At 39.3% G+C, this 13,966-nt stretch overlaps 1 protein-coding gene across 1 annotated transcript; it reads left to right on the top strand.

The window, feature by feature from the left end:
* Positions 1 to 4,547: 4,547 nt before the first annotated feature.
* Positions 4,548 to 13,617, top strand: LOC306876147 (lactase/phlorizin hydrolase; the record flags this gene model as incomplete). Its single annotated transcript, XM_079427121.1, has 17 exons — positions 4,548 to 5,121; positions 5,730 to 5,800; positions 5,891 to 5,974; positions 6,159 to 6,258; positions 6,353 to 6,437; positions 6,520 to 7,210; positions 7,285 to 7,930; positions 8,873 to 10,429; positions 10,616 to 10,884; positions 11,281 to 11,571; positions 11,658 to 11,856; positions 11,947 to 12,149; positions 12,248 to 12,354; positions 12,444 to 12,575; positions 12,671 to 12,894; positions 13,051 to 13,299; positions 13,394 to 13,617. The coding sequence occupies 17 exons, from the start codon at positions 4,548 to 4,550 to the stop codon at positions 13,615 to 13,617; spliced, it is 5,706 nt and encodes a 1,901-aa protein (XP_079283247.1).
* Between the last annotated feature and the right edge of the window lie 349 nt (positions 13,618 to 13,966).

Here is a 13,966-nt window from a genome sequence, read left to right as displayed (position 1 = left end):
GGCGTTTAAGAGATGTGTGTGTCCGTGTCCTCGTTATTTGACACCTTATGACACACGATCTTTGCGTCTTTTATTTGGGCGAGGAGCACGCACGCAATGTCCTCGAGGGGGCAATCTGCGTGCACTGTGAGCTTTTTTCTATGAAAAAGCTCTGCTCTCGTCTGTCTCTCTTTTCAAGGAAGGAGCGGCAGCCATTTGCTTCCCGTGGTTCAAGACCCACTGTTGCGAATGCGATTATCATGCGCATCTTGTCAGTAAAGCCGGTTCAGTGATTGGCAGTAAATCGCCATCACCTGCTTTCAAATGGAGCGGGAATTACTACACAGAACCGTAATTCACTGACAAGCTAGGCAATTTCGTGTTCATAATCGAAGGCGATTCATTTGCGATTAAGAACGCGATATTGCCTATCTTGTCGGTGAACTACGGCTCTGAGTAGTAATACCCACGCCATTTGAAAGCAGGTGATGGCGTGGGAATCGAATTCGATTTAAATGGACAGCCCTACCTACAAGTATGCCACTCCCTTCTGAGCGTCTGAGTTCCCTTTCATTCTGAGAGTTAGGTTCAGCTCCCTGGAGCGCTGTGATTCAGCGGCCTCAGGTTGTTAGGCCTCTCTCTGCCTCCCTGTTAGTTTTCTCTCCTTGTTGGTCGAGCAAGCATTACTCCCCTCGCTATACAGGGTGAGCATGCTGCTCCCTTCCGCGCATCTGAGTTTCTCTCTCATCCTGAGAATTGGATTCTCTGCTCTGTGGGATCCACCGTGCAGTCATGCCAACGGGTCAGGTCCTTTCTCCGCCCTTCCTTATAGGCTGATCTCATGGTATGTTCGGCCGTGCTCCCCTCGCTCCGAGGGTCTCTATGAGCACACAACCCCTCCCTGAGCGTTGGAGTTTCCATCTTATCCTGAGAGTTGAGTTCTCCACCACAGAGCTCTGTGAGTCAGCAACTTCACTTTGTTAGGCCTCCCTGTTAAGTTGCTCGCTTTGCTCCCTAGAACGGTGTTTATAAATCCATGTTATGGTAAGTGCGCAGGCTAGTCTCTGTGCACTTTCTGAAAGCCACGTTGTGGTAAGATCGCACATCAAGTGTTTTGTGTTCTTTCTAAAAACCTGTACGGTAGGGGTTACGTGCTACGGCTTCGTGCCCCTTCTTTGAGTTGGTCAGGCCCCGGTTTCGCCTCGGGCCCCACTCTACCTATTTCTCCCAATGTTTCTGGGCTTGAACAGTGGGGTGCTACCGAGGTCTCTGTTGAGACAGTTCCCTCAGCGAGCTCGTGCAGAGCAAGCAGTAGCCCCTGGGTGACAGGTCAGGACCTAGCTACTATCATAGGCACTTGGCCGTATCCCCTTAAAAAAATCTTTCCTAAATATGATTCTAAGCCTTCGAGCTCTACCCTGGGTCTGGGATTCCGGCCCTTAACAGGTAAGTGTTTAAGGGTATGCAGCTCGGGTCTTTGGCCGTAGGGGATAATGTCACTGACAGCCGTCTAACCGTACCAGGGGCAACTCCCTTAGCCCGGTAGAGTTGGTACTTAGTGCTCGCCTTTTGTGCTTGGCTTGCACTCCCCGCAGCATGGTGGCATGGGTATTCCATTTCCCATAGCGACCCTAGAGGACGCAGTTCGAAGTTCCCTCGAAAGGGAACGTCTCAGATTACGTATGGTTTCCTGAGTAGGGAACGAGACACTGGGTGACGTATTTTCCCGCCCCTTTATACTGTGGTCGCGCCGGTAGTGACGTCATAGGCTGTCGCCGGCCAACATGTGGTGTTTTTGTATGTATGCTTCAGACACGGGTCTGTGTCTGAAGCATACATACACCCCAGAGGACCCTAGAGGACGCAGTGTCTCGTTCCCTACTCAGGGAACCATGGTTGCATACGTAACATTCTTCTAACTGAGACAACTGAGACACTTCTAACTGAGACATTCTTCATCTAAGAATTACTTTTGGAGAGAAATAACATAATTTCATTAGCTATGTTTCCATCCACCTATTTTATGCACATTTTGAAATATTGCATAAAAACACTGGATGGAAATGCCAAGATTCTAAAAGTTCTAAAACAAATTCTAAAATTTCTAAAATTCTAAAAATGTGCATAAAATTTTTTTTAAATGAGCATAAATTATGTTGGAAACACATTTACCGAATAAATTCCACCATGTGCATTGAAAAAGTAATGTGACTTTGCGCTATGAGACGGGATAACTTGACTAACCAGTTCACCGATCTCATTCATTGCATCAAGGCTATATGTTGTTTTGGTCATTCTGAAATGCCTGAGGAAAGTCTGTTGTCAAAGTATTTCTGTATAATTACTCTCTTACATGACTGTGTTCCCAAAGAGCAGACATCCACCTCCGAAAGCAATGACCACATTTATTTTGTTACGTCTGAGGCAGAAGTAACTTTTTATATATGAAAATTATTATATGGCTTCTCCTAGTTTTCTTAGAGATATTTAGTGATAGGGTACAACGGGGCTAAAGGCCCATCTTAAGAAAAAATGTGCTATTCACTGCGCGTAAAATGCATAGTTGCAGAAAAAATATAAGCGTTGTATTGAACATTAATGGAGCAACAGATTTTGTGTGAAAATAAATAATTCAAGTTGTTTATTTTGTTTAAAAATCTTATAAATGTATGAGGTAGCAACAAGGACCTTTTACCCCACACATGGGGTAAAAGGCACACGGTAGTGATACAAATACTTCAGCTAAAATAATGTTTTGTTTAATAATGTCTAAGTTAATAGTTGTTCAAAACTATCACTTTAGCAAAGTTTGTACTGTTTTCTGCTTAATTTGAAAATATGTTAATATAAAAAATATATTTTAAAATACAGAAACAAAATCATTTTAATAAGTAAAGATTCTTAAAGTATTGAAGGAGATCCAATAATAATTAAAAAATATATTTACAGTAGTAACAACAACATTTTATTATATGAAATGATTAATATCATGTTTTTAAATATGATGGTTTCATTCTAAATATGGTGATTATCTCTAATACGGACACATACATAATATCATACATAATATGATATTTATAACAACATATATATATATATATTTACCATCTGAATCTAACCATGTCATGTCAACAAATGGAAAAGTCAGAGATCTATTAATTATCATGTTAATTACTGTGCACACTTAGCCCCAACAGCAGGGGCGCTTTTTACCCCAAATACCATACTTTTACATATTCTTTCGTTATTTAAAAACTGTTGCTTTAATTATCTTAAACGAAACTGAAAATTGTTAATAAGACCTTTGCCTCAAAATATGTGCATTAATTTTAGTGATTCTCATTTGCTACTTAAATCTACAACATTTTAAAAAGCATAAAATATTAGATCAAGTAAACGATCGCGTAAAAGATCAGACAAATAAACACCTGCATCTTGAAAAGCGAATGTTTTACAAAGTGCTAAGTGTAGTAGAGACCAGCGGGTCAGTGCTATGCAGGTTAAATCTCACTCCCCGATCTCGAACGGAGCGCCATCAGTCTTCTTGTTAGAGCGCCCGCCTCCCACACCGCTCGGAGCGGGGCGAGTAGAACCGCAATATAAGCCATATGTTTGTGCCATCTAGTGGTTTAGATGAAAATGCGCAAAGGCGCCTTTTACCCGGGGGCGCCTTTAGCCCCGTTGTACCCTAACTGTGCTTTATTCACAAATGTTTTTTTTTTTTGCAATATTCCAGTTTTGCACAAAAGTTAAATTCGCATATTTGGATGGAAACATGGCTATTATTGTTTACTGACATAGGCCTATATTATGCTCTTGAAAATAAGAAATAATTACCAAGCTTACTTTCTAACAGCTTCTTAGAAACCGAAACACTACTAAATTCACATACAGTCTGGAATTGTTGTAGGCCTATTTAAAACATGTATTTTTATAATAAATACATATATATTTATTATAAATATATATTTATAATAAATAGAAAATACGGCAATAGAAAATACGGTTTGAACAGTATTAAAACCATTACGCCTATGGAGAGTCCCTACAAGGATAGCTGACCAGATGTGTGTGTTTTAACTGAACACAAGCAAGAATATCAATGAATAACAGCAGGGTGCAAAATAGAACCTGCAAATAAATAATAAAAAACATTAAATATACACAGCCACTGCTAATTATTATTATTTATTGGGAATTAAAATTAGTTAGATGAATGGAATATCAGTTCAACAGATTATGTCAAAATGATCACATTTTTGTAGGATTTTATTCAAGAAGGCCAAGACCTCTGAAGGTGCGACAAGTCAATATCATCATTTAAAGGGTCATTAATTTAATGCTTTTTCAGTTTAATTTTTGTCAAAGAAGCAGGTGTGGATCACGAGCCATAGTTTCCTGACCACTGGTTCATATGATAAACTTAACAACTGCCATAAATTGTATCAGTAGTTAGATTAAAGTTAAACTGCATGATTGTGACACTGATATGTATGCCTCCCCCTTAGATTAGCAGTAGTACTTACTTATAAAGAGCTTTGAACACTCTAGCCCTTTGTAGAACAGTCATGATGAAGCTCCTAGAGGCATTTCTTTCTCTAGGTTTCTTGGCTGTTTTTTGGAGCTCCAATAATGCAGAGCAACAGGACTTCATGTTACTTGCTGGCCCTCTGAAAACCAGCCAGAATTCACCATCAGATGAAGACAATACATTTAACTGTGGAGGTCCACTGCCACAGCGATCCAGAGCCTACTTCCTGTACCTTCAGAGCAGAGGGGTGACCCACTTTAAAGTTCCCCTGTCCTGGTCTCTCATCCTTCCTTCAGGTGATCCCAACCAGCCACATGAAGACACTGTGAAGTGCTACAAGATGCTCGTGCAGCAGCTGACTGAATCGGGCATCAAACCTCTGCTGGTTCTCCATCGTTCTGCGGTACCAGAACTCTTCAGAGCCAGATATGGAGGCTGGGAGAATCCATTACTGGTGCAGATGTTTGAGCAGTATGCAGGATTTGTGTTCAATACATTTAGAGATCTTGTGGACACATTCATCACGTTCAGTCACCTGCATGAGCTACATGAAGTGCAACTTCAAAATGCTGTCCAGTCTCATGCAAATGTTTATCATCAAATGTTCAAAGGTAAGGCATGAGTTTATTAAATAATTTATTAAATTAATGTCAAGGGCAAACTCTCCGTAACTTAGTAGGTTTTGAGTCCAAATTCCAATTTATACATCTTGACAAAACTACTCTTATGAAAGCCTGAAAAGTTTCTCAAGGCAAGTTTTTTCAAATAAATCGTATGTCTCCAATCAGGTTGTCACATGAATTTTGAATGTAATGTTAATGAAAATTATCATGACATCTTTTGGAACCTAATAATTGTTCGCTATTTTTGTATGATACCTGTAGTTAAAAAAATCCATTACCTCAGACACGTAGGAAGCACTGGCCAAGGTCGTGAAAACACCTTTTACATAAATGACATGAAAATTGTTTTATGGTTTAAATGTAGTTGAAAAAGACTAAATAGCTCATTTCATGGCCCACTGAGACAACTTACCGCATGTAATGTGACAACAGGACCATGTGTGTGTTCAACAAAATGTAAAAAAAACTTTTAAACATACCTGTAAACTTTAGTAGTAATAGTAGTAGTATTCACAATTGTGACAACTAGCCCCTCTTTCCACATTACATAGTTCTAGTACAATGATGGTGTAATTCAGGCTGGTTTTTTTTCTCAGCACTTCATTTGTCTGTTGGGATCAGAGCCAGTGATATTAACTCCATTTATCAAATGGGGCCAAAAATCATGGTAAGTGTTCAAGACAGATCATCATATATTATACTGGTGAATAGTTAAGGTTATGTAATTCATCACTTACTTCTCTTATCTCGTCTTCAGACATATGTGGATTTCATCTCTCTGCACATGAAGTACAACTGCAAATTGGAGTCGCCTCTTACGGAGGAATTGAGGAAGTTACAGGTAATGATTTATTGTGGCTCTTGAAGTAATATATAATCATCTTTAGGGCAGATCAGACCATTGAATAGTCATCAGATTTTATAAGACTTATCTCAGCTGGTTTTTAATATTCTAGACTGCTTAAATGGGTGATTTGACAAAACATTTCAGGACACTGGAATGACACTTGACACTCTTGTTTCAGATTGGCAGTGGTCAAAAGCCCATCCTTATGTATCAGCTGACAGTCGAAGACTGTGATGGATATGAAGATAATTTCCAACCACTTCATGCAATTTTTGGAGGTAATTTATTTAAGTGATGTGTAGAAAGTCTAAGATGCTAAGATGCTGTTTTTGGAATTAAAATACCAGATTCTAACCTTGAATTATTTGTCAGTTTTACAGAAGAAAGATCTTCACATCATGGGCTGTGACATCACACACCTTTTTGAGAAGCTAGATCAAGAAGAAACACTTCAAAGGTAAAGCTGAGACCAAAAAAGTGCAATTATCAGTACATAATAGCTATCCAGAAGTCATCATAACAAGTATGTGCTCATTTAGTTTGCAGATGGAAAGTGCTAAGACAGTCACACATCAGAAATCAGCTTCTGCATTCTCATACCAAAAGGTCTGGGAGAAATTCAGAAGTCAAACTGAAGCTGAGCGTGATCAGTTCTTGAGTGGCTCATTCCCAGTTGATTTTGACTGGTCTGTCTCCAGTGAGAGTTTCAAAGTGGAGGGTGGATGGGCTGAACATGGGAAGGGCGAGACCATTTGGGATCGATTTAGCCATGAGGGTCATGTCATTGGAAACCAGACCACTGATTTGGCCTGTGATAGTTATAACAAGGTGGACTATGATGTGTATCTGCTTAGGGGCATGATGGCACCTAATTATCAGTTCTCAATTTCCTGGGCTCGCATTTTCCCCACCGGACGCAAAGAAAGTTTGCTTGAAAAGGGTGTTGCTTATTATGACAAGATGATTGATACACTCCTACAATCCGGCATCGAGCCCACTGTTACCCTGCATCACTGGGACCTTCCCCAAGCTCTGCAGGACTCAGGCGGCTGGGAAAATGACTTTATTGTGGAAGCTTTCAAAGAATTTTCTGACTTCTGCTTCTCACATTATGGAGACAGAGTCAAAACATGGATCACCTTCGGCAGCCCGTGGGTAGTGAGCAACTTGGGGTATGGAACGGGGGAACATCCTCCAAGAGTGAAAGACCCAATAATAGCATCTTACAAGGTGTGTCTGTCAATCTGAGAAACGATATATTTTTATGATTTTAGAAAGTGACAATTATTTCTTTGCTTTTGCAGGTGACACACAATATTATAAAATCTCATGCTGAAGCCTGGCATATTTATAATGATAATTACAGAAAACTGCAGGGTGGAAAAGTGGGCATTGCTCTTAACTCTGATTGGGCAGAGCCGAGGAATCCCTCAAGTGATCAGGATGTAGCAGCAGCTGAGCGTTATCTAAACTTCATGCTGGGCTGGTTTGCTCATCCCATATTTGTAGATGGAGACTATCCAACCGTGTTAAAGGAACAAATTGAGAAAAAGAAAGGTTCATGTGCTAAAGATCTGGCAAGACTCCCTGTTTTTACTGAGACTGAGAAACAAAGAATTCAAGGCACAGCTGATTTCTTTGGACTTAACCACCACACTTCCCGAATGATTAGTGAGAGCTTGAATAGTTGTGATGCTGGACCGAATAATGTCGGGGACTTCCAGACTCATATCGACCCCACATGGCCCCCCACAGCTTCTGACCAGATCCAGTCTGTTCCGTGGGGCCTTCGAAGATTATTGAACTACATCTCTTTAGAGTACACGTCCATCACAAAGGTGCCCATCTACATCACAGGAAATGGAATGCCAACTGAATACGATGGTGATGTGTTCAATGACACTGACCGTGTCGAATATCTCAAAGCCTACATTAATGAGGCAATGAAAGGTAAACATCTTAAGAGAATTGTTGTCAGTGTTTAAAACTAAGACTGTATTAGTCTTTATAGAGATAGCAGATCAGTCTGTGTGAAATCAGAGAGTTGGCAACTTAAACCTCAGGTCTATAATGTATTTCTATAAGGTATTTTCTATTGCAGATTCTAACATTTTTATATTTGAAATATTCATTATGCAGTATTAATTTCCAGGCCAAAAATACCTTTTCTTGGAAGCCCTATCTATATAAGGAATAAGGGTAACACTTTACAATAAGGTGTCATTTGTTAACATTAGTTAATTTATTAACTAACATGAACAAACAATGAACAATGCATTTATTACACTATTTATTAATCTTTGTTAATGTTAATTAATGAAAATACAGTTGTTCATTGCTTATTCATGTTAGTTCACAGTGCATTAACTAATGTTAAGAAACACAACTTTTGATTTTAATAATGCATTAGTAAATGCTGAAATGAACATTAACTAAGATTAATAAATTCTGTAGGAGTATTGTTCATTATCATTAGTTCATGTTTACTAATGTAGTTAAGTAATGTTAACTAATGAACCTTATTGTAAAGTTTTACCGGAATAAGATCTTAAAAATCTATGATTGTTGGCCACGCTTTAATGATATCTTGGGGCAAACTTCTCTTTTGCATGGGAACAGGACCCATGTACACCTACTTCTACTTTTCAAGAAATTCCTAGTTAGTCAACAGTCAAATGATTCTCTCAAAAATGAATACTTCAGCAGACCAATATCAGTGCAGCAGGCTATGAACAAATTTGGGGGAAGCAATAGCCTTAATGGATTTGTCACAGACTGACCTTAACACAGTCTTCTACCAATGTAACAAAATACTTCCCAAACCCTGATATCAGTCTATGTAAATAAAAAAATCACTATCTAAATTTCACAAACTTCTTTCTGTCCAAACAGCTGTGCTTTTGGATGGAATTGATGTCCAGAGGTTTACAGTCCAGTCTCTAATGGATGGATTTGAGGGTCCTCAAGGCTACAGTCAACGATTTGGATTGCACTATGTGGACTTTGAAGATCCTGACAGACCGAGAACCCCCAAAGCATCAGCATATTACTACTCAAAGGTGATTGAGAGAAATGGATTTGCTGAGGCTGCGGCAAAGGCTAAAATGGAAATATATGGAAATAAAATTGAGATCCCAAGACTCCCTAGTCTGCCACCGTCTGAAATTCCTTCAAAATCCAAGGTTGTTTGGGAAAAGTTTTCCCCTCAGACCAAGTTTGAGAGACAGCTTTATCACTATGGAACATTTACAGAGGGATTCCATTGGGGTGTCTCGTCTTCAGCATATCAGGTAGAAGGTGGCTGGAATGCAGATGGAAAAGGACCAAGTGTTTGGGATACCTTCACTCAAAAACCTGGAAATATCCCAAACAATGACAATAGTGATGTTGCATGTGACAGTTATAATAAAATAGATGCAGATCTATACATGTTGAGAGCCCTAAAAGTGAAAACGTACAGATTCTCCTTGTCATGGTCTCGAATTTTTCCCAACGGCTATAAATCTTCTCTTAACCAGAAGGGGGTGGACTATTACAACAGGCTCATAGATGGTCTCATAGCAAACAATATCGCACCCATGGCGACTCTCTACCACTGGGACCTGCCACAGGCTTTGCAGGACATCAATGGTTGGGACAACCCTGAAATGATTAACATATTCAATGAATATTGTGACTTTTGCTATGCAACATTTGGAGACAGGGTGAAATTTTGGATCACATTTAATGAACCTCAGACAATTGCATGGTCGGGATATGGACTGGGTCAGATTCCACCCAATGTGAAGCAACCCGGAGATGCTCCATACAGGGTTGCACACAACCTCCTGAAAGCTCATGCACAAGCATATCACACTTATGATGAGAAATACAGGGCATCTCAAGGAGGTCTGGTATCCATTAGTCTGAACGCTGAATGGGCAGAACCCCTAGACATCAATGTTCCTCGAGAGGTGGTGGCTGCTGATCGAGCCCTTCAGTTCCAGCTAGGCTGGTTTGCACACCCCATCTTTAAAAATGGTGACTATCCTGATGCCATGAAGTGGCAGGTTGGCAATAAAAGTGAACTTCAAGGCTTGACAAATTCCCGGTTGCCATCTTTTACTGATGAAGACAAAGTCTTCATCCAAGGAACAGCTGATGTATTCTGCATTAATACGTACACTACCAAAGTCGTGCGTCATGTGACAAGCAGACTCAATATTGAGTCTTATCAAACTGATCAGGATGTTGAAAAGGACAATGCAGATGGCTCTGAAAATACAGCTGTTAATGAGCAGAAGGCTGTTGCTTGGGGACTCAGGAGACTTCTTAACTGGTTAAAGGAAGAGTATGGAGACCCAGAGATTTATATTACAGAAAATGGTGTGGCTACAGGCACTGCTATAACAGTTGATGACACTGATCGAATATTCTTCCTGAAGACCTATGTTGATGAGGCTCTTAAAGGTATTAACTAACTATGCATATTTGTGCATAAAATCCAAAGAAAAATTAGTTTTTAATACCACTACAGAATCTACATTTTAGATAAATAACTATTATTATTAATCGTGAATGCAGCCCAAAGTTTGCAATAGTGTTACTCTGCAAATTGTTTAACCTGACACACATTTATATGTATTCTCTTTTTAGCGCACAATCTGGATGGAGTACGTGTCAAGGGTTACATTGCTTCCTCTCTAATGGACTCCTTCGAGTGGCTGAAAGGCTACACTGTTGGCTATGGACTTCACTATGTGAACTTTAAACTTTCAAGTCGGCCGAGAACTCCAAAGCGCTCCGCTCACCTCTACTTTGATATAATGAGAAATAATGGCTTTCCATTGCCAACAGAGGAAGAAATGTTATATGGACACTTCCCAGAGGGATTTATATGGAGCACAGCAACTGCTGCCTATCAGGTACAATCCATTTTAACAAATACACTTCATTTTGATAGTCCAGCTTAGACATTCTGCTGACTCTGAGTAACATTACAACTACATGTAAACTAGCAGTTATTAAAGTATTAGTAGACTGTCTCCTCAATATCTGCTAATACTTTATTTTGATGGTTCCCCAACAGACATCTACTGACTGTAAGTAAATTTGCAAATACATGCCTCATCGTTGTTCTAACCCTAACCCATGAAGCCTACTAATACTCTACTAATACTCTGAGGTTGACATGTAATTGCAAATTAATAAGAGCTCAAATGTAGTGTATGAAATGAAGTGTAACCTTTTTATCCTACTGTATTTGTTCAGAGGAACTTCAAATGATGACATCTGTTTCATGTTATTCTCCAAAACCACAGATAGAGGGCGCCTGGAGAGCCGATGGAAAAGGTCTCAGCATTTGGGACAAATTTGCTCATACTGCTTTAAAGATATCGCAGGATGAAAACGGTGACATTGCCTGTGACAGCTACAACAAGATCGCTGAGGATATAAATAGTCTCAAAACACTCAGGGTCAACCACTATCGGTTTTCTATTTCATGGACCAGAATTATGCCAGATGGAACAAACAGGAAAATTAATGAAGCTGGACTCAACTACTATCATAGACTAGTAGATGCTCTTCTGGCAGCCGATATAAAGCCACAGGTAAAATATATAGAATAAAATTGCGCTTGCAGCCTAAAATAATTTGATTCATTTCTGATGGTCTATTCATCATTTTGAACTGGCAGGTGACTTTGTACCACTGGGATCTCCCACAAGCACTTCAGGATGTTGGTGGCTGGGAGAATGAGACCATTGTCGAAAGGTTCAGAGACTATGCTGATGTTATATTTAATAGTCTGGGAGACAAAGTGAAGTTCTGGATCACTATAAATGAACCCTACAATGTTGCAATGGTAGGACATGGCTATGGAAGTGCAGCACCAGGTATCATTTGCACTGAAAACGATCCTCTTACTCTTTGTAAAATATGGTTTTGAAGTTAATAAAGTAACTTACTGTTTTATTTCTGTCCAGGTATAAGTTTCAGACCAGGCACTGCACCATATATTGTGGCACACAACCTCATCAAGGCTCATGCTGAGGCCTGGCACGTGTATAATGACAAGTATCGTGCAAAACACGGTGGCATCGTTGGCATCACGATAAACTCTGACTGGGCTGAACCAAGAAATCCATACAAACAAGAAGATGTGGACGCAGCCATTCGTGTAGTTCAGGTACAGTTTTCGTAGTTCAACTATTTCTGCATCCATGACAGAGTTGTTATCATTAACCAGAACTAAAACTAAAATGTCTTTTTCATCTCTTGAAACAGTTCCAGATTGGTTGGTTTGCTCATCCCGTGTTCAATGGAGATTACAGCGATTTAATGAAGAACATAATTCGAGAGCGAAGTTTAGCGGCTGGCCGACCTCAATCAAGGTAATAAAGATATTATCTTTTTTGTGAGGAATTCAAAGCTTTGTCAAATGCTTATGAATGCTTTTATATTTGCATTTTACATCTAACAGGCTTCCAGAATTTACCCCTGCAGAAGTAGCGAGGATTAAGGGAACTCATGATTATTTTGGATTCAACCACTACACCACTGTCTTAGCCTATAACATGGACTACAAAAACCTTGAGCATTATGATGCAGACAGGTAGCCATTCAGTTTTAATCAACAGCGTCACACTGTTTTAGGCCCAATTTGTTTAAAACATGCATCAATATTTATTATGTTGCCGTCTATTCCAGGGGTGCAGGAACAGTTGCGGATCGTACATGGCTGGATTCTGGATCCTTCTGGTTGAAAGTAACTCCTGTGGGATTCAGAAAAATTCTGAATTTCATTAAAGAGGAATATGGAGATCCTCCTGTTTACATTACAGAGAATGGAGTATCAGAACGAGGGACAATTAATCTAAATGATGTTCACCGAATCCACTACTATGATAACTATATCAATCAGGCCCTAAAAGGTAAAGAGATTTTCTTTTCCTCAGAGAGGACAGCTTCATGCAATAGATTCTGTGATGCTTTTCCATGCATTTTAATATAATTGTTTGTTTTTTAGACTAGTATCTTGGTAAAAATTCATTTATGATAATTGCGTAAAATCTCATCTCATTATTTAGCATATTTGCTGGATGGTGTGGACATCCGTGGCTATGCTGCCTGGACATTAATGGACAATCTGGAATGGGCAACGGGTTTTGATGAAAAATTTGGCTTTTTCTATGTAAATCGATCAGATCCTTCTTTACCACGTATTCCTAAGAAATCTGTCTGGCACTATGCTACAATAATCAACTGCAATGGCTTCATAAGTCCAGGAGAAAGTCCACTTGAATGTCAGATCCATGAACCTGATGTTGACATCCCCGGTACTTATTTATTTATCTATGTAGTTGTACCCTTTGTTCCATCCATTCATTAATTTGTCCATCAGTCCATCCATCCAACTTTTTTTGTTTGCAGGTACTACTCCGCCATCTCCTTCTGGTGAGGAACTGTTGGTTAGTTTCTTGGGCTTGGAAGTTTCAGGTCCTGATGCTGCACTGGGTCTCAATGTCCTCTTCAGTCTCACCATTATTGCAGCAGTTGCTGTTGTTCTCTTGGTGTTTGGACTTTTCAAGACATCTAAGAAACAAAAACGTCCTGTAGAGGAACACATTGACCTTGAGAAAAAAGACAAGTTCTGAACATAACATCTGCATTACCAATATATATATATACTGTATATATATATATATAGCATTTATCAAGTGCACAAGTAATGTTTGTCACATGTATATGAAATTCATTGTTAGTCTATTTAATGCAAAGAGTACATGTTCCATTATGTGTGTTTTAATGCTTTTCATATGAAAATTGTTTCTCTACATACTGATTTTTAAAAAGAAAGTCAAAAGAATAAAGTAATTCAGTTGTTAAGTCCCTTTTTACGTGATCATAAATATAACAGTGTAAACAATATTGAACCAACACGTCTTTGCTTATGCTATCAGAAGAAAAAATACAGAACATAAATGATTCTGTGTGATGTCATTT

Source organism: Barbus barbus (genome assembly GCF_936440315.1).
Source record: "Barbus barbus genome assembly, chromosome: 10".
Lineage (NCBI taxonomy): Eukaryota > Metazoa > Chordata > Actinopteri > Cypriniformes > Cyprinidae > Barbus > Barbus barbus.
This window is presented reverse-complemented; position numbering and strand designations above follow the sequence as displayed.